Here is a 27,502-nt window from a genome sequence, read left to right on the forward strand (position 1 = left end):
TGTGTTGTACTTCTGGAGAACAGGGGGGAGTTTACTTTGTGTTTACTCTGGAAGAACTGTGCCTGAGGAGCAGTTCACCAGGAAATATTCATTTTTTTAAAAAGAACACAAGTTTGAACTGTGGAGGGAAGGCTTCCAGGGAAAAGAGAAGATGAATAAGAATGTCATCCAGGAGGTTGAGTGCCAACTGAGGTTTGGGAAAAAGGGGGAAAAAAAAAAAACAAATCGCAACACTGGCGGACTCTGGCATGTGGTCCTCACTGTCTGCAGAATGGCATCCCCCTAAGGTCTTTACGTCAGGTGACACTGTTTGTAAATATTTCTCAATATGGGATTTTGAAAAAGAAAACTGGAAAGTACCTGGACCTAAATATCCTTGCCAATGCGGGAGGAATTACCTATGGCCTCAACATGAGACTAGGAGGCATGAGCATAAAGGGATGGGGGGTGGAAGACAGCTGGCACGAGAGTCTGAACACGAGCTCTCACTTCCGCAGACAGACAGAGTGGAGCACCTCGGGTTCTGGACCAGTTCTGCCAAGAGGGAAGTCCCGCGACTAGGCAGGGGGTGGCCCCCTTGAGTCAGCTGCATCCCCCAGGTTTGGGGCTGTCATGTTCCTGCTGTCATTTGTTTCCAGGAATTTTTCTATTTCCCTTTTTATTTCCTCAGTAACCTTTTCGTTATTTAGAAATGTACTGCTTAATCTCATGTGTTTGTGTTTTTTACAGCTTTTTTTTTTCCCCTGTAATTGATATCTAGTCTCATAGTATTGTGGCCAGAAAAGATGCCTGATGTGATTCAATGATGCCTGATAATGATTTCAATTTTCTTAAATTTACTGAAGGGGAGATGGCCAACTTGAGTCTGACTATGTAGAATCCAGCACCTGTGTTTGTCCTGACTCTGTCCCTGGCAAGTGCCTGGAAAATGCCCACCTGCTAGGAACTTGGCTGCAGGTAAGTAATGCTATATTCATTGGAAGGACGGAAGCTGAAGCTGAAGCTGAAGCTCCAATGCTTTGGCCACCTGGTACGAAGAGCTGACTCATTGGAAAAGACCCTGATGCTGGGAAAGATTGAGGGCAGGAGGAGAAGGGAACAACAGAGGATGAGATGGTTGAATGGCATCACCGACTCATTGGACAGGGGTTTGGGTGGACTCCGGGAGTTGGTGATGGACAGGGAGGCCTGGCATGCTCCAGTTCATGGGGTTGCAAAGAGTTGGACACAACTGAGTGACTGAACTGAACTGAAGTAATGCTAAACTCCTCTTGGTCAGGTGGTCTGATACCCAGGAAAACTGTGGCCTCAGGAGCCACAAAGACCCAGTTTACACCCCAGTGATGCCAGCTGAACTCCCTGAACACCCTGAGCTTTAGTCTCCTCACCCATGAAATGAGACTCTGAGCCAACACTCATGAAGTTCCTGTGAAAAATGTCCTTACCAAACCCTCAATGAACATTCTTGCCCTTTCATGCCCACTGTTATCAGAATGGCCTCATCCAGTAATATCACTGGTAAGTGTTCAGGAAAACATCTCTACTTTTGGCAAGTGAAAATAGTCTAACTTCCTCAGCTGCTGCAGGGGGATAGTTCTCCCGAATTCTAACCCGGAAACCATGCCAGGGCAGACGAGCACCAAGAAAAAACACTAAGACACAAACCCAGAGCAATTCTATGTCACCCACTCACTACAGGTGTGCCTTGGAGAGATCAGAACACCTTTCAAGGGAGCGTAGAAAGAATGCTGATTTGGGGGAGGAATAGAAAAGAGTCTGCCTTACCTTGGCAGTAAGGAAAACATTAAAGTGTTCATTGAAGGAGAGCACAGGGTGATCTGTAATTCTTTTCAGGAATTTATCCAAAGCTTTTCTTCTGGTCTCCACAAACTCTTCTGAAAATCGATCCACGACACCTTTCACCACAAACTTCTCAGGAAGTGGCTACAATGACATGGAGAAAAATATTCAGAATAATTGATAGGCAGGTGCAAGGAAAAACTAGGCTAGCAAATAAGTCCTGGGACCCATCCATCAAGAATGGTCTTTCTTAAATCAGTTAGATCTTTATGTAGTCATCAGTATAAACAAGTCTGAGAAAACGCTGATGGAGTAAAATTACAACTACACTGTCAATTTCACAATAATAATAAAAAAATGAAACAGTAGAACACAGTCTCTGGAACACCAAAAATAGTCAGGTAACATCTTCCAGTAAATCCAGTTGTTATCTTTACGCCGTTTGATGCACAGGTGACAAAGTGGGAAAGTTAGCACAAGATAAGAAAGACAGGAAAGGAGCCAGACACAAACCATATTATTTAAATAGCTTCAGATTCTACTTCCAGTTCAAAGAATAAAAGAATTTGGTAAAAAAAAAATAAACATATTAGGGAAACCCCTGTGTCTACAAAATACCCTATTTTCCAAAGCCCTTTTTTTTCATTTAGGTTTATGTTTAAAAGTTCTTAATGATATAACTTCCTTTACTCCTTACTTGAATTTCTCCACTGTTATTTACTTTCAGCCAACATTGTGGGCAATTTAATACTACCTGGCCGCCAAGGGATCTTTGAGCTTTAACCTATTTCCGTGGCAGCTTCATTCAAAGGCCTTCCTCATCACTGCCACCACAGGGAAAGAGAGTACCCACTAATGCATAATTTGGAAGTGTTTTGATTATGAAATATTAAAAGAACATTTACATTTTTAAAAGGTTAAGTGACCCAGTAGACATTTGTCCAAAGAAGACACACAAATGGCCAAAATGCACATGAAAAGATGCTCGACATTATTAGTCATTAGGGAAATACAAACCAAAATCACAGTGAGATACCACTTCACTAGGATGGTATCTCACTAGGATGACCATAATAGAGATGGAGAAAGACAGGAAAGGAAAATAAACAAGTGCTGATGAGGAGACCAAAAAACTGGCACAAGCATTTAAGTCTGCGACCTCCTTAAATTCTGTAATATGTCTATAAAGAAATTTTTTTCAAGTTATAAACCCCTAAGCGCATGCGTGCACACACACACGTACACAAATGTTGAAATAAGATACATGAACAAGAACTTAAGCCCCCAAAGTAGAATCCTAAGCACTTAAGAGTAGGGAAAGCCAAGAAGCAACCCAGATTTTATAACAGAAGACACTTGAAATATTTAGGAATTGGCAATACCAGCACTCCTGGAAAAGAAGCACTTGGGTATGAGCGAATTCAACAGCCTCAACCTGAAGTGCTTTGGAAAGACCATGTTTTCGATCTCAAGAGTCAAGACTCTACTGGGTACCACCTTTGCCTCCACGCCTCAGTTTGCTACAGAGAACATCCCCGTGCCCAGAGCTAACCATTCCATCTGTGTCCATTAGTTCACTGTCTTGCACCTGTCCTCATCAATTATTTACACCTTCTCTGCCGTTTGTCTTCAACATCTGACCTAGCTCTATTCTCAGTCTACAAAAACATGGTTGGTTCTCATGCTACTGACCATGGGGAAAAAAAAAAATCTATCTCTTAACCTTATATCTTCTCCATCTCCTTCCTGTCTCATTCAACCTTTTTGAAAAGAACCATTTACCTTTACTTTCACTCTTTCCCCTTGATTTCTCCACCCCTAACCTTTATTCACCCCAAAATGAAGCCATCTATGGTACTGCCTTCAAGGCTGCATTTCTCTGCCCCATCCCTGCCTAATGCAGAAACCACTCTTCTCAAATCATCAAAACTTTCTAATTACCAAATCCAGTGACATTTTAATCTCATGAGTCCTGCTGAGCATACTCCCATCTGCTTACGCTGAACAAGAATCAGGGAAAAGGTCTAATGAGCAAATTAGTAGTTAGGTGTGCCTCATTTCACACAACAGATAACCTTCTGAAAAGAGTTATCCATTCTTCAGAGTTAGTACCTTGAACGTGGTTTAATGAACCAAAGAAGCTTGCTAGTTAAAGGAACCTGGGAGTGAATCCTTCTGCAAACAGAATTTCCTTCCATAATAAGCAATCTTATCATCAAATGTCTGTGGCTTCATAAATTTGTTTCTTCCCATTTCAAGCTTCCTTAAAAGAATACACCTACTCTCTTCCGCCCCCTTATAATTACCTACTGGGTTGTTTATGCATAGGAATCTGAAGTAAAAGTCACTCAGTTGCGTCCTACTCTTTGCAACCCCATGGACTATACAGGCCATGGAATTCTCTAGGCCAGAATGCTGGAGTGGGTAGCCTTTACCTTCTCCAGGGAATCTTCTCAGCCCAGAGATCGAGCCCAGGTCTCCCACATTGCAGGCAGATTCTTTACCAGCTGTGCCACAAGGGAAGCCCAAAAATACTGGAGTGGGTAGCCTATTCCTTCTCCAGACGATCTTCTGAACCCAAGAATTGAACCCAGGTCTCCTGCATTGCAGGTATCTTCTTTTACCAACTGAGCTATCAGGGAAGCCCATATGAGTATGGATTGCTGGTCAAGTCGAGGGTAACTATACCCCGTAAGTGAAATAATACAAGTGAAGAGCTCAACACTGCTCCCAGCACATGGTAGATGTCAAATGAATGCCAACTACTTGTATTAACTTGCAAATTCTGAGGGCAGAAAGCAAAAAAGGAAGTGGACTAAACAGCAGCACCTCCATATACGTTTTAAGCCAAAGTATTAAAAAAAAAAATATCACCTGGGATAACATTGCAAATCCACTAGGATGGCCATAAAAGGTGGGAAAGAAAGGAAAATCACAAGTGTTGGCACGTAGATAGGGAGACGGGAATTCTCCCACACTGCTGGCAAGCGTGTAAAATGGCTCAGCCACTGGCACAACAGTTGGGCAGTTTCTCAAAAACTTAGAATGCCATACGATCTAGCAATTCTACTCCTTGGTATATAGCCAAAATCACTGAAAGCAAGGTTTCACACAAAAACTTGTACGGCAAATGTTCAAACAGCATTATTCATAATATTTGGGCTAGAGAAAAAGAAGGGATTGGATGGGACTACTTAATGGGTATGGGACTTCTTTTGGGGATGATGAAAATATTCTGAAATTAGATAGTGATGGTGATTCAAAACACTGTGAATAGAATAAAAGCCACTGAATTATACACTTTGGTGAATTTTATGTTATGTAAATTTTATCTTAATTAAAAAAAAAAAAGATTGAAGGATGGAACCAGATGTCAGAGAGGAGAGGAGATGTAATGCCACTGGCTTTGAAGATGGAGGAAGGGGCCTGAGCCAAGCAATGCAGGCAGCCTCCAGAAGATGGAAAAGGGAAGGACAAATCCCCCCTAGAAACTTCAGAAGGGATACAGCCCCGTGTATATTAATATACCAACTATTCTACTAAGCCGCCTGCAGTGCAGGAGACCTGGGTCCAGAAGATTCGCTGGAGAAGGAATAGGCTATCCACTCCAGGATTCTTGATATTAATCCATGAAGACTGATTTTGCACTTTCGACTTCCAGAACTATTAGATTTAAAAATGTTGTTTAAGTCACTTTTTTGAAAAAGAAAAAAATCAGCTGGTGTGGGGATGAGGGAGTGGGTAGGGACAGAGATGAAACGAGACTGGTCATGAGTTGATATGTGCTGAGACTAGGTGATGAGTACATTGACGGGTCACCGCACTGAAGCGACTTCGGCATTTTCCATAATGAAGTTTTTAAAAAACTATATATGCATATATATATATATATGTATATATATATATATATATATATATATGTTGGAACCTTCAAAAATCCTATTTGCAAAATGTTACAAAATGTTAACTATATCAAGGTTTAATCTTAAAACATTTACATTTTAGAGCACTAAATACTCTGGTAAAGTACTTTCATATATACCATACTTTATATTAGTTTGTAAGAAAGTATTTTATAATCTATGAAATAAAAGTACAGTAGATTGTCTCAGAAAAGCTACTGTTTCTGGGTAGCAAATCTGGACAAAGATTTCAACTGCTCAGTCTTTATGTGTCCACTGTCCTCTTGTCATTTTTTTAATTGCTTCTTCTATGCAATTTGACAGATATTTACTGCATAGCCACTACGTGACAGAAAACTATTTTTCCTATTCATATCAAACTAACAGAAAACACTGCTCCTAACCAAAAATAAGTAACAAACAAATAAAAGAGCATCAAGATTAAAAGGAAATCTTAACCATCTGAAACAACATAGATGGACTTGGAGGGTATTATACTCAGTGAAATAAGTCCTACGGAGAAAGAAAAATACTGTATGATGTCACTTATATCCCCGTGGTCACATACGGCTGTGCAGCTGGACCATAAAGAAGGCTGACTGCTGAAGAACTGATGCCTTTGAACTGTGGCGCTGGAAAAGACTCCTGAGACTCCCCTGCACAGCAAGGAGATCAAACCAGTCCATCTTAAGGGAAATCAACCCTGAATACTCATTGGAAGGACTGATGCTGAAGCTGAAACTCCAGTATTCTGGTCATCTGATGCGAACAGCTGACTCACTGGAGAAGTCCCTGATGCTGGGAATGACTGAGGGCAGAAGGAGAAGACAGCGTCAGAGGATGAGATGGCCAGATCACCGGTGCAACGGACATGAACTTGGGCAAACTTCAGGAGATGGTGAGGGACAGAGAGGCCTGACATGCTGCACTTCATGGGGTCGTAAAGAGTCAAACAAGACCGGCAGACTGAACAACAACATCATCACTGATACGTGGAATCTAAAAGGTCCAACAAGCGAGTGACTGTAACAAACCAGAAGCAGACTCACAGATACAGAGAGCAACCAGCAGTTACCAGCAGGGAGAGAGGAGAGGCGATTACGGGAGGAGGACAGTAAGAGGTGCAAACAATTAGGTGCAAAACAAGCTACAGGAATATACTGTACAACACTGGAAATATAGCCAATATGCTATGGTAACTATAAGTGGAGCAGAACCTTTAAACACTGTGAATCACTACACTGTACCCCTGTCATTTATATAATATTGCGCCTCAACTACACTTTAATAAAATTTAAAAAAAATTTTGTTCCTATAAAGAACAGTCACCAAGCCTGATTTAATTCAAGGTTCAACCAGTGAATTCACTGCTTATTAACTTACGTGCTTGATCAGCTAAAAGCACATATACTGAACAGGACGAAAAAGGAACCAACTAAAGAGTGAAGTGAGACATTTTACTGATTACTTCATATTAAGAAAAACCAACACTGCATTACAAGTTTCTCCTTATTAATTCCTATGTGTTTACCGCTACCCAAAACATAAATGGGTCCGTAATACACACAAATGCAGCTTTCTAGAAAAGCTCCCATCATAAAAATTGAAGCAAGCATTAAATTTCCAAGTGAAACTGAAAACTAAAGATTTTAATAAATGTATTTGCTTCATCTCCAAACTCTGTGCCCACTGAGTCATGAAATCTCTCTGCTGTGTAATGAGTTGTGCCCTAGTTCACGAAGCAGTGGTAAAGCCAACTTCCAAGACAAAATGTAAATTAAAAAGCAAAATCCACATCACAGTGAAGACTCTGGTGGCTCACACTGTCAGATTACAAAGAAAAGCAAAGTGAACTGCCGTTACGAGATGACAAACATCCCCATCCAGCGCAACTCTAGCTTTAGGGTGCCATTTGAAAAACACCTGATTGTTTCTGCTTTTCAAATCCCAGAAAAGTTCAGCAATATAAAAAGAGAAATTTTTTTTTGGAGCACTAGAGAATATAATGGTACTGTTAATAGGACAGAATTTGTTAAAGACACAAAGCAGAAAAGATTGGGTTGAGAGAAAAACCCATCACCATTAACCATCTTGTGATACTATTCAGGCAAAGCCAACAGTCGACTTAGGAAGTAAGGGGTTGAGTTTCCCTGGGAGAGCCCCAGAAGCTACCAAGTTCAGAGCCACTGGGGCTGAAAACCGGGCAAGCCTCAGGGCAGCCAATGGGAAGAAGCAAATGAAAGAACTTGGGGGCCTCCCCAGAACCAAAGTCCGGCTGGCTATTTGTCTACCATTTCACATGGCTCCAGGGAAGCCCTCCAAAGAGTGGGAACTTTATCTCCATGCTCCTAACATAAGCAATAGGCTCTGAAAGCTCAGGAATTCTCACAAAGTTTTAACCATAGCTGACTAAAATTGGAAGAAAAAAAAACAGCAAAAAAATCCATTTCTCCACCATCATTCCCAATTTTCCAGCTGATTCACTAAAGTTCTAACGTTCCCTTGAAAAATAAAGCATGTGCAAATAGCCAAAAAAACTTGGAAAACAAAGAATACTGTGGGTAGAGACAGGGACCTATCCAACCAGATGCTGATACATTCTGTAAACTTATAATAATTCAGTAGTGTAGCAGGGATACCACACTAAAGAGATCGATGAACCAGAAGGTTCAGAAACAGCCCAAGACTATATAAATCTAATGCATGACAGAGTCTAACACACGAGCTATGATATAGGTGACTGACTACTCCTAAGCAGTTGTGGGACAACTCACCATCTGAAAAAACAAGATCTCCCCATCTCACGTCAAAATACACTCCAGCTTTAAGCACTAAACACAAGGACATAAAAGTAACAGAAGAAAATATATTACTTTTTTTTTTTTTAACATCCCAGGTTAGAAACAAGCTTCAAAGCCAGAAACTGTAAGGGAAAAATTACCATGACTGGGAGGGAAGGGATACTATCTATTACAGAGTCAAGCTGAAGAAAAAAGGTAACTAAGAAAAAAATAGATATTCTCAACTGCGTTAATGTCCTTTGCAGATATACAGAGTATTCACAAAACAATGAGGAAAAAAATTTTCAAATAAAGAGGCAATTCATAAAAGAAATGCCAACCTCCAGTAAAGTCACAGGAAGATATCCAGCTTCACTACCTGGATAATGAAAACTAACCGTACAAAAACAAACTCAAAATAGGTTAAAGACCTAAATATAAGAGCTAAAATTATAAAAATTTCAGTGAGCAACATAGATGTAAATCTCTATGATCTGGGATTAGGCAATGGTTTCTTAGCTAAAACACCAAAAGCACACACACACAGGGTACAATAGGTAAACTGGACTTCATTAAAATTTTAAAACTTCACAGGATACCATCAAGAAAATAAAGAGACAAGTCATTACATGGGAGAAAATTTTTGCAAATCATATACCTGAAAAGGGACTAGTATCCAGATTATATAAAGAACCGTCTTAATGCAATAATAAAAGGACAACCCGGTGCTGGAGAAGACTCTTGAGAGTCACTTGGACGGCAAGGGCCAAAGCAGTCCATCCTGAAGGAGATTAGCCCTGAATATTCATTGGAAGGACTCATGCTGAAGCTCCTCTTGATGCAAAGAGACGATTCCCTGGGAAAAAGCCTGGGGAATGTTGGAAACTGGGAAATGCTGGGGAAGACTGAGGTAGAAGAAGAAGGGAGCGAACGAGGATGAGATGGTTGGATGCTAGCTGTCAGGGAAATGCAAATCAAAACCAGAGAGATACCAATCCATCCCCATTCAGTGGGATTAGGCAATGGTTTCTTAGCTAAAACACCAAAAGCACACACACACAGGGTACAATAGGTAAACTGGACTTCATTAAAATTTTAAAACTTCACAGGATACCATCAAGAAAATAAAGAGACAAGTCATTACATGAGAGAAAATTTTTGCAAATCATATACCTGAAAAGGGACTAGTATCCAGATTATATAAAGAACCGTCTTAATGCAATAATAAAAGGACAACCCGGTGCTGGAGAAGACTCTTGAGAGTCACTTGGACGGCAAGGGCCAAAGCAGTCCATCCTGAAGGAGATTAGCCCTGAATATTCATTGGAAGGACTCATGCTGAAGCTCCTCTTGATGCAAAGAGACGATTCCCTGGGAAAAAGCCTGGGGAATGTTGGAAACTGGGAAATGCTGGGGAAGACTGAGGTAGAAGAAGAAGGGAGCGAACGAGGATGAGATGGTTGGATGCTAGCTGTCAGGGAAATGCAAATCAAAACCAGAGAGATACCAATCCATCCCCATTCAGTTAGGTTTAGTTCAGTCGCTCAGTTGTGTGCGACTCTTTGTGACCCCATGAACTGCAGCACGCCAGGCCTCCCTGTCTATCACTAACTCCCAGAGTCCACCCAAACCCATGTCCATTGAGTCAGTGATGCCATCCAACCATCTCATCCTCTGTCATCCCCTTCTCCTCCTGCCCTCAATCTTTCCCAGCATCAGGGTCTTTTCCAATGAGTCAGCTCTTCGCATCAGGTGGCCAAAGTATTGGAGTTTCAGCTTTAACATCAGTCCTTCCAATGAACCTAGGACTGATCTCCTTTAGGATGGACTGGTTGGATCTCCTTGCAGTCCAAGGGACTCTCAAGAGTCATCTAGGGTGGCTATTATCAAAAAGAAAGGTTATAACCAGGGTTGATGCAGACGTGGAGGAAACAGAACCCTCATACACTGCTGGCATGAACATAAAATGAAGCAGCCACTTTGGAAAACAATCTCACAGTTCCTCAAAAGGTTAAATACACAGTTAAACGAGATTCAGCAATTATAGTCTTAGGTATACACCCGAGAAAAAGGAAAACATATGTCCACACAATAACTCACACATGAACGTTCATAGCAGCATTACTCACAGCAGCCAAAAAGTGGAAACAACCCAACTGTCCATCAAAGGCAGCAAACAGAGAAAATGTGATATATCCATAGAAGGGACACTCATCTGACAACAAAAACAAAGTACTGACTGACACGTGCTAGAACATGAATGAACACTGAAAACATTCTGCTATGGAAAAAACTGTCACAAAAGACCACTGTGTATGATTCTCCGTATATCAAACGTCCAGAAATAGGCACACCTATGGAGACAGAACACAGAGTAGTGGTCGCCAGGCACTGGGAAAGACAGGGTTTGGAATTAACAGGCAAGGATTAAGAGGTTTCTTTTAGGGATCATGAAAAGGTTCTAAAACTGATCTGCTGATGGCTCTATGAATACACTAAAAGCTCTTGACTTGTATTTTCAAATGGGTGAATTGTACGGTATATTAATCAGAACTCAATAAAGCTTTTCTTAGGAAAAAAAAAGAAATGAAAATTTAAACAATAACTATGCTATATGTTTACTGGGTCTCCCTCTGATAATAAACTCTCCTGGAGAGGCGTCTTTGTCCATCTCATAATCCCTCACCTTCCCAAGGGCTGTAAGAGGACCAACACAAAGTTGATTATTAACAACAAACAATCACCTCCTAGAAAAGCTGCTGTAAAGTGAACTTCTGGGGAAAAAAGCGGTTTCCAGTCTGACTTTCATGTTTAAGTCAGAGATGCTCTCCTACATTGAATCTCTCTCCTCCCCAGATATGCACTAAGAATTTACAAAGAAATTTAAATCTCTACATGCTTAAAAAGTACCTTCTACTCAATGCTTCCACGCAGACCAAAGGAAACCAGACTTAAAGATACTGGTTAAAGATAACAGACTTAAAAATTCACCTTGGGCATTCTGGAAGACTTCCAGTCTCCTAATTCTGGCTTGTGTCTACACATGAGGCTATTATGTTTTACCAGTAGGTGTCGCTGTCTAACTTTGATCTTTAAGTGCAGAACTTCAAATTCACCTAGTTACCAAGAGGTGGCACATTAATTCCCCTTATGCATAGTATGGACTACACAAAAAGAGCAACCTTCTACAGAGGAGAGAAAAAAGGGGTAACTGTACCGTGGAAAAACCTGACAAGCATTACCTCAAAGCAGGTGAACAAGATTAACATCCACAGTGATAAATACTGTTAATGACAGTATGTACCCTTTCATGATGCAATGAGGATTGTACTTAACCTCTGTGCTTTTCCTCCGCAAAACACATCACGCCTGGCTAACTGCGAGCAAAACACCAGACAAATCTCAACCGAGGAACATTCCACAAAAACCCTGACCAGCACTCCTCAAAGCGATCCAGGTCATCCCAAACCAGGAAAGCCTGAGAAACCGTCACGACCAAAACAGCCTGGGACTAAGGAGACTAAATGTAAAGTGGTACTGGTTCGTTATTTGTGACAAACGTGCCATGCTAATAGAAAATGTTTATTAAAATAAGCCAAACTGGCCATGAGGTCTATGAGAACTCACTGCACTGTCTTCTCAAGAATTTGGTAAATCTAAAACTGTTCTAAAATAAAAGTCTATTTTAAAAAAATTCACTAGTCACCAATTTTGCCAAATTAATATCTTTAAGGGATAGTTTCAAGTGCTTACAAACTATTGGCTTTTTTTTTTTTTTCTTTTGGCATGTCTTGAAGTGATCAGAAAAAGGAAAAGCGAAACTTTAGGCTTCAAGAGCAGAGGGAATGGGAGTAGGGGGTGGGGGGTGGAGGGTGAGGCGGGGGTGGAGGTGGGGTTCATTCTCATCACAGCACTAGCAACATGGCCACTTCTGCCCTGAAAATTAAGAAAACTGCTAGAGAGCTCCCAGCATAGCCAGCCTCTTCCAACTATGAGGGGATGACTGGAAGATGCAGCAGGCAGTGCTGAGAAGTTACCCAGCCAAGGTTTTTACTGAAAGATAAAGCCATCACTTCACGGGAAATAGATGGGGAAACAGTGGAAACAGTGTCAGACTTTATTTGGGGGGGGGACTCCAAAATCACTGCAGATGGTGACTGCAGCCATGAAATTAAAAGACGCTTACTCCTTGGAAGAACAGTTATGGCCAACCTAGACAGCATGTTGAAAAGCAGAGACATTACTTTGCCAACAAAGGTCTGTCTAGTCAAGGCTATGGTTTTTCCAGTGGTCATGTATGGATGTGAGAGTTGGACTGTGAAGAAGGCTGAGCACTGAAGAATTGATGCTTTTGAACTGTGATGTTGGAGAAGACTCTTCAAAGTCCCTTGGACTGCAAGGAGATCCAACCAGTCCATTCTGAAGGAGATCAGCCCTGGGATTTCTTTGGAAGGAATGATGCTAAAGCTGAAACTCCAGTACTTTGGCCACCTCATGCGAAGAGTTGACTCATTGGAAAAGACTCTGATGCTGGGAGGGATTGGAGGCAGGAGGAGAAGGGGATGACAGAGGATGAGATGGCTGGATGGCATCACGGACTCTATGGACGTGAGTCTGAGTGAACTCCGGGAGTTGGTGATGGACAGGGAGGCCTGGCGTGAGGCGATTCATGGGGTCGCAAAGAGTCGGACATGACTGAGCAACTGAACTGAACTGAACTGAAAGCCCTATTGAAGTGTTTCATGACCCAAATTTCCCTAAAGCCCCAAAGCTCAAGAAGCATCTAGGATCTAAATAGTCATTTATACTTCAAAGAGAAAGTAGTCAGAGAATTACTCCACATGTATGCTGATTTTAAGTAGTCTTTTAAATTTTATTTGCTCTAGTTTTTTGTTGTTTTTTTTTTAATGTGCAACTAAAGTAACGGATGAGTAGTATGTTTCTTCAACAAATAGAGTTAGGCGGCTTTGGGTTTGTTGTTTTAAAGGAAAAGCTATGGTTGATGGATTGTGTGCTAGACTCCTGCTCCCTGAATTACCCATGTCTCATGAAAACCCAGCCAGCTGTAATCTGAGGCATCTTTCTCCACCTGGTGGCAGCTCTCCAAACCTCAGAACTGTATCTAGGCAGGATGCAACAGCCAGCCTTTGAGGAGGCAGCAAAGGAGAACTAGAACTCTCCATACTTAAAAAAAAAAAAAAAAATCAATCTCCTTGTCACAAGGAATATGAAAATCTACCCCACTCCACCCAAGAAACCAGCATATGATATAGCAGATCAGAAATCAAAACCCAAAATGTGAAATAATTATACAGCATCCACAAAATGAACAGTTGATGGGTGGATCTGGTATAAAATGTAAGGCAGTGTTTGCCCATAATTTGAGGGGTGAGAGTTGAGTGAACACGGTCAGGAAAGAGAAAGAAGGAAAAGTGAGTAACAAGCTGTACTGACTTAGTACCTACGGGAATGAGATGAGTGGGCTGGGATTCTTCCAGTTTGTTCCTCAACCAGTCAAAATCCTGGTATCTTCGACGGACAGAATATTCTGGCAGGTCAAACTCCACCCGAGTACTCTGCAGACGAGAAGAGCAGAACAAAATCAGGGTGAGGAAAGAGCAGCTGTCCTGGCAGCAGGGAAGGAAAAAAGCTCTTTCTGGATAACCTAACTGGGCAAGAACGCACTTTCCTTCCACCAAACACGCCAGCCACATGGCAGGGTTTCCCGGGATGGAATGACGAGTCTAGGCATGGGGTCCAGTTAAACATTTCAAGGATCTATAAGGAAAATGTTGAGATTTCCTTCCCCTCGGAAATGGAACTATCCCCCAAAACTACGTTCAGAAAATATTTGATTCATCTCCAAGCTTAACTTTGAAAATTTCTTTTAGTAGATCCCTCAAGAAGAAAATGGCAACCCACTCCAGTATTCTTGCCTGGAGAATCCCATGAACAGAGGAGCCTGGAGGGCTACAGTCCATGGGGTCGCAAAGAGTCAGACACGACTGAAGTGAATAACACACACACAGAGTAATTCCACTGAGAATCTTGCTTACTGAATCCAAACCTGTGACTCTGTTTAAAAAAAAAAACAAAAGTTTCCACCTTCTGCTAAATATGCTGATAAGTTCTGCCCAAGGCAGAGGAAAAAAAAAGTAGAGATAACAGATTACCTGCTCATTTAGGAACCAGATTAGATGAAAATAGAAAAGGTTTTGCCTACTCTGCCATATCCTGCCAGGACCATAAGCCTGAAACTATACTGCAATTTAGATGATTTTTTTTTTAAATCTAGAAGGAAATGATACTAAAATATCATTGTATGGCAGAAAAAAATATTAATCACATCCCCTTCCCTGAATTTAAGTTTTCTGAAATGTGATTTCAACACTTAACAATAAAAACCAATACTAAATAAAATGAATTTATACCAAAGCAAGATTTTTATACATTAATTAGTCCAAACCAAAATTACGTCTCCAATACACCACTTTTCCCTATGAGGGTACCGACTATATGACAGTCATAGTTCTCAGAATTTAAAGTACAGAATAAAAATGGCTCAAGCTATCTTTTATAAACTTATTGAAATCATTCACATCAAAAGTCTGTTTTAATCCATGGCACCAAGAAAACCTTAAAAACACATAAACAAGAGTCATCCATCACAGAAGCAGCCAGTGGACAGCTCTGGCATCGAAAATTATGATTTCATCCTCCCCGGAAGCCAGGCTCACAGACTGAGCAAAACTGTGAAGTCAAAGGACTCGATCTTGGACAAGACCCCAACTCTTCCTGCCTCTTTTCCCCTTGTCAAAGTTCTGCACACCAGCATATGCCCACGAAACACAACCTCCCCCTGTGAAGCAGAGGCAGGAGCAGGAGACATGGGCACGTTTGTTTAATGAGGCATTTATGATTTATTAGAAGACTCCCCAGAGGAATGAGTGTTGTAGAACTCCAGAGAGAGAGAGGAGAAGGAAAAAAGTTAAATCTAAATCACTATTTATGAATCTCTAGGCACAAGGGTGACAGAAACATGGGCAGTAGCCTGGCACTTCGGCCACTTGATGCGAAGAGCCAACTCACTGGAAGAAACCCTGACGCTGGGAAAGTGAAGTGAAGTCACTCAGTCGTGTCCAACTCTTTGCGACCCTGTGGGCTGTAGCCCGCCAGGCTCCTCTGTCCATGGGATTCTTCAGGCAAGGATACTGGAGTAGGTTACCATTTCCTTCTCCAGGGGATCTTCCTGACCCAGGGCTCGAACCCAGGTCTTCCACATCAGAGGCAGACACTTTAACCTCTAGGCCACCAGGGTGGCTAGCCCCTAGATGCTGGGAAAAACTGAAGGCAAAAGGAGAAGGGGGCAGCAGAGGACAAGACAATTGGATAGCACCACCGACTCAAAGCACATGAGTTTGAACAAACTTGGGGACATAGTGGAGGATAGAGGAGCCTGGTGTGCTTCAGTCCATGGGGTCACAACTGAGCCACCGAACAACAACAAGAACAATTAACAACAGAGCCTGGCCCCGCACCTGAAGCAGGGGCATGAGCAGTCCCAGCATCTCTGGGACGCCACCACAACTCCCAGAGCTTCGGTTCCCTCAACGGCAGGAAGGCAGCTGGAACGGAAGTGCTTCAAGACCCTGCAGAGTGCCCCCAACAGACTCTGTCTGGGGACTTGCCAATGATTATGGGCTCATGAGAAGTAGGTTTTGAACGATGACAAATTAATGCAACTCGTTTTCATTGTAAACAGAACTGGTAAGAGGGCTCTGCTTTCTGCCCTCCTAAATGTTACATGGTATCAACTGGTTGCTCCTCTTTATTATAGTTTGCAAAACCATTTCACTGAATTATAGTCTATGTAACATTTCTACTCTAATTTTAAAATCAATCTTTGATAACCACAAAAAGCAGTATGCATGATGAAACACAAGTTTTATTTCTGCTGTAACCAATTTTACTTTCAGGCAATTGCTTTTGTTTTTTTGTTTGTTTTTCCTTCTTATTTAGACTAGATACATTTATTTTAAAATGTCAGGAAAATTAAAGTAATATAAAATACAAACCATAATCCCTCTGAACAGAGAAAAATGCAATTATATTACGGTTTCCATGTTTTTTTCTATGCATAGTCACTCATATTTTCTATATCTCTTTAATATATCTTGGATATCTTTCTATATCAATATAATCCACATGGATATACCAGAATTAAACCAAATAACCATTTAGGTTACTTCTAATTTTTCAATCAATAGATCATTACAGCAAACATCACTGAGCAACTGTTTGATAATTCTCTTGAAAGTATGAAACAGTAAATATGAAAGATTATACTAATTTTTAATCAACAAACTATTTCCAGATATAGACCAATTTATTTTCTAACCATATATTCTCAATACTGGTTATCTTTGATGGAATTATAACTGAAAAATAGTATACTGTTTTGTTTATTTAATGACTGTTTCAATTGAATATCTTTTAGAATATTTGTTGGCTGCATATTTTTCTTCTTTTGTTAGAGAAGTTTATTCTTAATTTGTGAGTCTAGTCTTTTCCATATGTGAAAATGCTTTAGAGCCATTTAACCTATCATAATTGCCAAATAGCTTTTATTACACAGAATTTTTAAAATTGTTAAATAGTCAAATTTATCCATTTTTTTCCCCTTTAGCATTGCTACTTTTAGTGTCACTGGTAAGAAGGCTGCCCTCATTGTAAGCTTTTAAAAATATCTGCCTGAATTATCCCCTTTATTTGTGGCTTGTGTGTGTGTGTGTTCAGTCACTCAGTCATGTCTGACCCTTTGCAAACCCATGGACTGTATAGCCCACCAGGCTCCTCTGTCCATGGAATTTTCCAGCAGGTTGCCATTCCTACTCCAGAGGATCGTCCTCACCCAGGAATTGAACCCACATCTTCTGAGTCTCCAGTATTGGCAGGCAAATTCTTTACCACCGTGCCACCTGGGAAGCCCCTTTATATATTTGTCTTTAACTGCTACTATTCTATGTCTAGGACTCTATCATTAGAAAATACTTTTTAAAATTGTGGCAAAGATATTTGTATAATGATGTTCACTGAAATATTATTTAAATAAATTCAAAGAAATTAAATATCCAACAATAAAAAAAATGGTCAAGGAAATTATCATATAATTATTCTACAGTTATCAGTAATCATGCCTACAAGTCATTTTTAACAACAAAAATGTTTCAATATAGTTTTAAGAAAAAAAATAGGATACGAAATTGTATATGATTTCATTGGTATTAAAATTTTGGACATAAAAAGTTAGAAGAAAAATCTAGAACTGATAATGACAACTATCTACTTTACATGCAACTTTACTTCCAAACTTTCTAATATTCTCGTATAATACTTTTAATAGTTACAAAAAAACCTACTCATTTAAAAAAATAACTCATTTACGGACAGAAGACTTAAGAAATCAGTGAAACTTGTTTGATGCTTTGGAAACCAGTAACATGAAAAAAAAAATCATAAAACAGAAAGGAAGCTCACAACTGCTGACCCAATATTTATTTTACTTATCTTTACCACTTCTTGTTCTAGAAAAGATATAGTGATACTTGGAATATGATCAAGTGACATAAATTAGAAGTAGGTGAGCAAGACAGAGGAAAAATAAGGACAGAAAGAAAAAGTAGAGCTGAGAATGAGGCTAGCAACACGCACTCACCTTGGAATTCTGCATGCTTGTTAAAACTGGGCCACAGACATCACTGTGGATTTCTGGAGGGAAATCGTCTGTTATAAGACACACAGTGCTCGTAACAGTTGCAGGTCAATAAAACCCCAACTCTGAGTCTGCAGTAAAATTTTCCTCTCTGAAATTCAGAGTCTAACTTAGAAAAATAAAGTACTCATAAGTGTTTATCTCTATTTTCTAGTATCTGTAATCAACAAAACAATAAAAAAGGAAGTGTACACCCACAATCCCATGATGAGAGGCAACCACTTCACACCTTACTGTGTTCCACAGTCTAGAATGTTCCACAAGATCACCAGATCATGTGTACACACCTAAAGTCAGATCTACAAATAGGCAACGGAGCACAAGAGTGGTAATGAAGAATATCGATTTTCACCGTTGCACCCTACGAATATCTCCTTGGTCACTCTTAAGCATCTCCAGCCCGTTTTGTTAACACGCTGGAAGACTAAGCACAGGGCCACAGTAAAATTAACCACCCAGGAGCTCACCCAGTCCCCTGGGCCTTACCTTCCCACAAAAGAACGCCTCCTTACTCCCTAGGGGCTGATGGGTCCAGTGACTGTGGACTGAAGCTTCTCCCAAGAATTTTCATTAAATTCAAAATTTACAGTCCTTTCACTCTAGAGAGATTCAGTCTTTTGTAATAAATGCCATCTATCTAGGCCACAGCTGGATCCTAAGAAGCCTAAGCAACTACCTCCCTGTAGAAAGGACCTCTTCCCTTATCAAATGGTAGCCAGCACACTCCAGTGCTCTTGCCTGGAAAATCCCATGGACAGAGGAGCCTGGTGGGCTGCAGTCCATGGGATCGCTGGGAGTCGGACACAACTGAACGACTTCACTTTCACTTTTCACTTTCATGCCTTGGAGAAGGAAACGGCAACCCACTCCAGTGTTCTTGCCTAGACAATCCCAGGGACGGGGGAGCCTGATGGGCTGCCGTCTATGGGGTCGCCCAGAGCCGGATACGACTGAAGAGACTTAGCAGCAGCAGCAGCAGCAGCAGCAGCATCTCATTCTGCTTCAAAGCCCCGCGGCGCTCAGCACACCTGAAAGGACACCTGAAGAGGCTTCCGGCTGCCTCCCTCTGCGCTCCCATTTACCTCCTCCTTAGATCTTCCCACCTAGTTCCCTGGGACTCCTGTTCCGTAAGTGATAGTCCTGCAGTTCCCCGACCCGCTCAAGTCCTGAACGCTGGCTCTCCCGAAACCACACCCTGCCCTCCACCTTGCTGTGCATCAGGCGGAAAGCTGCAGGCGTTCTCACATCTCACAGACCTCTGAGAGTGCGGAGAGCCGCTGGTGACGGCCGGCTCGCTCCTCCCGCGCTCCGCCGCGGCCCGAAAATCCCTGAGAGGCCCTGCCGTCAGGACACAGACCTCTCTGGCCCTCCTCGCGCTGTCACCCGCTGACACGCCGGCCCTTCTGCTGACTCCTTGATAGACCAGGCTCTCAGGCTTTGTAACGGCGCTGCCCTCAAGACCCAGGTGTTCCCACACACAACACTCACCTCCAAGCCAACAGCACCTCACCCCATGCCCATGGCAGCCCCACAGACGTTGCCATCATGCTGAAATTCAGACATCTCCCTTGCTAACTGGCACCTCCTATAATACGGACTCTTCCATTTCCCAGTACCCCTGTTTATTCAGCCTCGGGATCTACAGTTCCTGACAATCCATCCACTCTTGTCTTTACTTCTTCCTTATTCAGCCGTCAGTTCTACGATGAATCACTTCAGCCTCTTCCCTGCTGATATCCTAAATGCCCCTTCCAAGCTGTCATTCATGCATGCATGCTAAGTCGCTTCAGTCCTGTCTGACTCTTTGCAACCCTATGGACTGTGGCCCTCCAGGCTCCTCTGTCCATGGGATTCTCCAGGCAAGAATACTGGAGTTGCCATACCCTCCTCCAGGGGATCTTCCCAACTGAGGGATCGAACACGCGTCTGTCTCCTGCACTGGCAGGCAGGTTCTTCGCCACTAGCGCCATCTGGGAAGCCCACCGTTTAAGCAGCTCTGGCAAAAATGCAACCACCTACTGCCTGCTTTTCCAGACTTAGGCACTCTCTGAAGGAAAAACAGAATCAGAGAAACACACTGAAACCATGAATTCTACAACTGGACCCGAAACACTGCCAAGCAATCTCTGGATACTTCCTTAGTCAATTCTCTTCCCCATTTTTCATGAGTTAATGCAAAGTTTTGAAAGCTTCTAAGCACCACTTTAAAACCTCCCCCTTCACTCTTTGTAAAGACTTGGTTATCTCTTTATGGGAAAACTGCAGATATAAGCAAAGAATCCCTCAACTTCCTGCCACAAAAAACTCCTACTTCCCTTTTTCCTCCAGAAACAATGGGAAAAGTAGGCCTCCCTCAATGGAGGCTGTTCCTTCCCCCAATTCTGCTCAGGACTCTCTCCCTCCTCCTCCTCAGTGGCTTCCATCCTTACCTCCAACCTCTGACCCAGTTCTTCTCTACCAACACTGGCCACGTGGCACTGATACAAGTCTCCTCCGTCCTAACAAAATGCCTCTCCCCGCAAAGCCACAACCCCACTACAGCCACTGCTCTTCTCTCGTTACTTTCATTGCCAAACGGGGCGCTGTACCACCACCGCGGTGAAACTGCTCTCACCTTAGTCATCAACAGCCTTCTGGTCATTAAATCTAACATTCACTTTGTAATCCTTATATATAACTTGACCTCAGCAGCATTTAGCCTCTGTTGACCACTGAGGCATTTGAAGAGAGAAATTAATTGGGGCATAAGCCTTGGGCTCCAAAATCACTGCATATTGTGACTGTAGCCATGAAATTAAAAGATGCTTGCTCTTTGAAAGGAAAGTTATAAAAAAAAAAAAAACCTAGACAGCGTATTAAAAAGCAGACAACACTTTGCTGACAAAGGTCTGTATAACCAAAGTTACGGTTTTTCCAATAGTCATGTACAGATGTGAGAGTTGGACCATAAAGAAGGCTGAGCGCCAAAGAACTGAAGCTTTTGAACTGTGGTGCTGGAGAAGACTTTTGAGAGTCCCTTGGACTGCAAAGAGACCAAACTAGTCAATCCTAAAGGAAATCAGTCCTGAATATTCATTGAAAGGACTGATGCTGAAGCTCCAATACTTTGGCCCACCTGATGGGAAGAGCCAGTTCACTGGAAAAAACCCTGATGCTGGGAAAGATTGAAGGCAAAAGGAAAAGGGGGTGAGAGAGGATAAGATGGTTGGATGGCATCACTGACTCAATGGACATGAATTTGAGCAAACTCTGGGAGATAGTGAAGGACAAGGAGCCTGGCCTGCTGCAGTCCATGGAGTCGCAAAGAGTAGGCCATGACTCAGCAACTGAACAACAAAAAAGCTTTAGTGATGACTATCAGGTGATGGGATAAAAGTCAAGAAGAGCATGGCTTCTAAAGGGAGCAGAAGGCGCCTCTCTATGTCTAACACCCGTCTACTTGCACTTCTTCATCAATTTCAACAGTCAGACCATGGTAGTAGACACCAAGGTGCTGGGGGCGTGGGGGTGGAACTTTCTGGAAAATCATGTTTTTTGAAAGCACAGCACAAGACAGATCTGGGTTTAAGTTTCAACACATGTTAGTTGCATGTCTTTGAGCAATTTTCTCAATTATTGCTGCGTCTTAGGTTCCTCCTTTGCAAAAGTAAGAATACTATCAGTACCTACTTCATTGAGGATTAACTGATGATATATTTAAAGCACTTAGCACAAAATAAATGACAGTCCATCCACAGAATGGAATACTGCTGCACGCTTAGAAACGATAGCATAAAATTGTGCTCACTGGCATTTACTAGCAGCGAAAGACATTTGCAACATATTAGGCTAATTGGCCACTAGCAAAATACTCATTTTTGTGAATGGATAGACACAAATAGTTCAGAGAATTCTCAATCATTATTTCTTGCTGGTGAGCTTGTGTTTTTTTATTTTATTGTTTTAACTTACTTGAGTTTTTTAATTTCTCTGTAATGAGCACGTATTAGTTATATAAAATTGGAAGGGTTTCGACTGCAAATAAAACACATAAAAGTACAGCATGTGGGAAATGCTCAGTAATTCTGTTATTAGGATGTTATCTTCTAGAAGTTGCAGAGAAAACTGCTAGGATCTGCCAGCCCTGAGAAAGCTGCTCTCCACAAATGGAGAGATAAGGTACCCATGACTTAGACCTGGGTGGGCAACACTTTGCCTGCATTCGGTCCCAGCCCTAGGTTCATTTGAGCTCAGGAAAAGCAACTCTGTACTTTGGCCAGTTTTTGTCATCAGAAATCTGAACTAGGCCTGGGAGTCAAAGCAATAACGTATTTGCACAACCTCATCCTTGGACCATTAACTCTACTTGATAATCTCAGCAGGAGTCGGGGTCCCAGACAAGAGCAGGTGCTTGGGAACCTGTGTTCCCCTCTGTCCCCTCTCTCATCCTCAAATATCCCTCAGTTCATTCAGTTCAGTCACTCAGTCATGTCCGACTCTTTCCAACGCCATGGACTCCCTGTCTATCACCAACTCCGGAGCTTGCTAAAACCCATGTCCCATCGAGTTGATGATGCCATCCAACTATCTCATCCTCTGTTGTCCACTTCTCCTCCTGCCCTCAATCTTTCCCAGCATCAGGGTCTTTTCCAGTGAGTCAGTTCTTCACATCAGGTGGCCAAAGTACTGCAGCTTCAGCATCAGTCCTTCCAATGAACACCCAGGACTGATCTCCTTTAGGATGGACTGGTTGAATCTCCTTGCGGTCCAAGGGACTCTCAAGAGTCTTCTCCAACACCACAGTTCAAAAGCATCAATTCTGTGCTCAGCCTTCTTTATGGTCCAACTCTCACATCCATACATGACTACTGGAAAAACCATAACTTTGACTAGATGGACCTTTGTTGGCAAAGTAATCTCTGCTTTTTAAAATGCTGTCTAGGTTGGTCATAGCCTTTCTTCACAGGAGCAAGCATCTTTTAATTTCATGGCTGCAGTCACCCTCTGCAGTGATTTTGGAGCCCAAGAAAATAAAATCTCTCACTGTCATTGTTTCCCCATCTATTTGCCATAAAGTGATGGGACCAGATGCCATGATCTTAGCATAATCTCTCTAAATGTTGAGTTTTAAGCCAGCTTTTTCACTCTCCTCTTTCACTTTCATCAAGAGGCTCTTTAGTTCCTCTCTGCTTTCTGCCATACAGGTGGTGTCATCTGCATATCTGAGGTTATTGATATTTCTCCCTGGATTCCAGGGAATTTTGATTCCAGCTTGTACTTCATCCAACCCGGCATTTTGCATGATGTACTCTGCATAAATAAGCAGGGTGACAATATACAGCCTTGATGTACTCCTTTCCCAATTTGGAACCAGTCTGTTGCTCCATGTCTGGTTCTAACTGTGGCTACTTGACCTACATACAGCTTTCTCAGGAGGCAGGTATGGTGGTCTGGTTTTCCACATCTTTAAGAATTTTCCAGTTTGTTGTGATCTACACAGTCAAAGGCATAGTCAATGAAGCAGAAGTAGATTTGTTTTTGAATTCTCCTGCTTTTTCTATGATCCAACGGATGTTGGCATTTTGATCTCTGGTTCCTCTGCCTTTTCTAAATCCAGCTTGAACATCTGGAAGTTCTCAGTTCACATACTGTTGAAGCCTGGCTTGGAGAATTTTGAGCATCACTTTGTCAGCATGTGGACCTCCCTGGTGGCTCAGACAGTAATACATCTGCCTGCAATGCAGGAGACCTGGGTTCAATCCCTAGGTTGGGAAGTTCCCCTGGAGAAGGAAATGGCAACCCACTCTAGTACTCTTGCTGGAAAATCCCATGGACAGAGGAGCCTGGTGGGCTATAGTCCATGAGGTTGCGAAACGTTGGACACAACCGAGCGACTTCTCTTTCTTTCTTTCTTCCTTTCTTCCCTTCCTTCCCTCTTTCTTTCTTTTTTGCCAGCATGTGAGATGAGTGCAATTGTGCAGTAGTTTGAGCATTCTTTGGCATTGGAATGAAAACTGACCTTTTCCAGTCCTGTGGCCACTGCTGAGTTTTCCAAATTTGCTGGCATATTGAGTGCAGCACTTTCACAGCATCATCTTTCAGCATTTGAAATAGCTCCACTGGAATTCCATCCCCTCCACTAGCTTTGTTCATAGTGATGCTAAGGCCCACTTGACTTCACATTCCAGGATGTCTGGCTCTAGGTGAGTGATCACACCATCGTGATTATCTGGGTCGTGAAGACCATTTTTGTACAGTTCTTCTGTGTATTCTTGCCACCTTTTCTTAATATCTTCTGCTGTTAGGACCATACCGTTTCTGTCCTTTATCAAGCCCATCTTCTGCATGAAATGTTCCCTTGGTATCTCTAATTTTCTTGAAGAGATCTCTGGTCTTTCCCATTCTGTTGTTTTCCTCTATTTCTTTGCACTGATCACTGAGGAAGGCTTTCTTATCTCTCCTTGCTATTCTTTGGAACTCTGCATTCAGATGGAGTGAATGCAGTTCACTTTTCTCCTTTTCACATATCCCTAAGCATCCTTTTTATACAACACTCAGAAAGAAGGCTCCAGGTGAATCACCAAGGTATTAAACCTGGTGTCACTATTTGAAACAGGAGAAGAAAAGGAGTCTGATTTGAGGTCAGAAGTGGAATTCACAGTAAGAAGTAAAAACTGAACCTTGCAATGAGAGCCCGATGGCAGGGAGGCACACTGCGGGGCGGAGGACAGAAGGGGTAGGGGCGTAGCAAGACAGGCGAGCACTGCTGGGCCAGCAAGGGGGCCACCTCGCCATTCAGCTGTTTAGCGCACAAATGCGAGCAAACCAGGCTTGCATTTCACTGACTGCAGGCTAAAAGATGAGCTGACCCCGGGGTGAAAAAGGCCAACAAAGGCACATGTAGTCAAAGTTCTAATTTCCCAAGGCTTCCCTGGTGGCTCAGCAGTAAAGAACACACCTGCAATGTAGGAGACGCAGGTTCGATTCCTGGGTGGGGAAGATCCCCTGGAGAAGGAAATGGTGACCCACTCCAGTATTCTTGCTTGGGAAACCCCATGGACAGAGGAGCCTGGCTGGCTACAGTCCATGGGGTGTCAAAGAGTCAGACACGACTTAGCGATTGAACAACAACAAGGGGAATAAATTAACTAACTAGAAATGACTCATGGGAATACACGTATCAACCTAGGACCTCTGAGGACATGCTACACACTGAAGCACCTAGTGATACTGAGGAATATTACCCAGTGGCAAAAGAGGTGGGGGAAAACTGAGTTAGCATGTGCGCATATACACACACACAAATTTTCTAACATCAACCGGTGCAGAAAAGACCAGGCAGTAACACAGTGGCCTGTGGCACAAAGTCAATCAATATTAATTCCCATCCTTTTTTGACATCAAGTCTAATGACACCAGATTAAAATCATGGTCTCATCACAGAGCTTCAGGCTGATATAATGACTCATAAATTTCAACAGTAAAGAGATTCTGGGACTTCCCTGGCAGTCCAAGGGGCTCAGGTTCAATCCCTGCTTGGGGAACTAAGATCCCACATGTTACACAGTGCAGCCAAAACAAAAACAAAAAAAGAGAGAGAGAGAGAGAGAAAGTAATGAGATATTAACATATTAAACACTGCCACCATAGAAAGTAAATGTCTTACTTTCTATGACTAAATTTGAAAGACTGGAGTCACAATTTCTCCTTCATTTTAAGATAAAAGAAAAAAGTTACATATAACCCTTTTAAATCTGAATATATCCACTCTCTGAAAGAGCTGTACCCACAGCTGTGATAAAGGCGAACAGAGCTGTGCAGAGGGAGGGAAAAGGAAAAGGCAGGAACCACGGCGGGAGGCTGGCTTCTCCAAGCGGTGCCCACAGGTGGAGGAGGACGGAGGGACCTACTTTGGTGGTGATCCTGTACGTGATGTAGGTCTCCATTGTACAGACATGCTTCTTAGGGTCATCAACCGTGACAAAGAGGTCTCTGGTCTCACCATCCATGTCATCATCAAGCTGAAGTCTGTTGAGAAGGGAAGATGAAGAAGCTGGACTCGCGGTGCCTGCTGGAGTACCGCCATTGGGCAAAATGAGATCCTGAGGGAAGAAAAGAATCACCTTACACGTGAGCTGAAACACTCTCCTAGAGAACACCAGCCAAAGTGGCTGGCGCGGCCAAACCGAGAAACACCTCTAAATACAAAAATAACTTTCAAAGAATCTGATCCTCTCCTTTCTTAACATTTCTTAAGTGAACAGAGTCTTTTATGACCACAAGAAACACACGACAGACAGTGCTCGCCACCAAATCCTATTGATTCATTTCCCAGCGCTGCAGGAACCAACAGTTCAGGGACGGAGAACCTAAGAGCCACCTCCTAAAAGCCACCTGCACCGTCAGACTTGGACAGAGAAGGAACTCCTGAGCACGCCAGTCTCTCATTTCCCCACTTTCTCAAGACCGCCACTTGGGCCCAGGTGGACATTAAAGGGCCAGAACCCTCTTAAATATCTAACACATTTGAAAACTCAACCAACCATCACAAAGAGATAATTAAACATTATATATCTGGAATAAGTTCACACCACTACCTATTAAGTATGCTTCCCAGAAAACTGAATCTACATCCTGAACAAAGCACAACATCCATGTACAGGAAACACAGAGGAGTGAGGAACACGTTAAAACAGTCTATAAGGACGAGATAAGCAGAATCTACACTCTGTGAAACTAAAGAGAACTAGAGATCCAGTTTCTTCCATAAATAAACTGCAAGGAAAAAAAAGAGAGAGAGAGAGAAAGAACACCGATAGACATAAAGAAATTTAAGAGATCTATCAACAATTGCAGTGGGTCCTGATTAAAACACAGGGTTAAAACATTTTTGGATATTCAGGAAAACTTTAATAGCAAATATTTATTTGATGACATGAAGGAATTATTAGGTGTGGTAATGAAAGTATGGTGATTTTACAAAGTCTTCATCTTTTAGTATCATGTAACTATGGTATTCATAGATTAAATGATGGAATGTGTGGTGTTAACATTTTTTTTTAATAATTAAAGACAGATAGGTGGGTAATGGACTTCCTTGGTGGCTCAGACAGTAAACAAACTGCCTGCAAAGCAGGAGACCTGGGTTCAATCCCTGGGTCAGGAAGATCTCCTGGAGAAGGGAATAGCCACCCACTCCAGTATTCTTTCTTGCCTGGAGAATTCCACAGTCAGAGGAGTCTGGTGGGCTACACTCCATGGATTCACAA

General features: G+C 42.2%; 1 protein-coding gene across 4 annotated transcripts in view; it reads right to left on the reverse strand.

Moving 5' to 3' along the window:
* The window catches only part of SNX30 (sorting nexin family member 30), a 132,691-nt gene that overhangs the window by 56,623 nt on the left and 48,566 nt on the right, over window positions 1-27,502 (reverse strand). For all 4 annotated transcript variants that reach the window (XR_011254203.1, XR_011254204.1, XM_069575414.1 and 1 more), the window contains exons 2-4: window positions 26,144-26,335; window positions 13,948-14,058; window positions 1,786-1,944 (exon numbers count right to left, since the gene is read on the reverse strand). Coding sequence is in view for 2 of the 4 variants with exons in the window: in XM_069575414.1 (XP_069431515.1) it covers window positions 1,786-1,944; window positions 13,948-14,058; window positions 26,144-26,335 (462 nt within the window). In the remaining 2 variants the exon portion in view is untranslated. The remainder of the gene's footprint in view (window positions 1-1,785; window positions 1,945-13,947; window positions 14,059-26,143; window positions 26,336-27,502) is intronic.

The sequence above is a fragment of the Ovis canadensis genome, chromosome 2, assembly GCF_042477335.2.
Source record: "Ovis canadensis isolate MfBH-ARS-UI-01 breed Bighorn chromosome 2, ARS-UI_OviCan_v2, whole genome shotgun sequence".
NCBI lineage: Eukaryota > Metazoa > Chordata > Mammalia > Artiodactyla > Bovidae > Ovis > Ovis canadensis.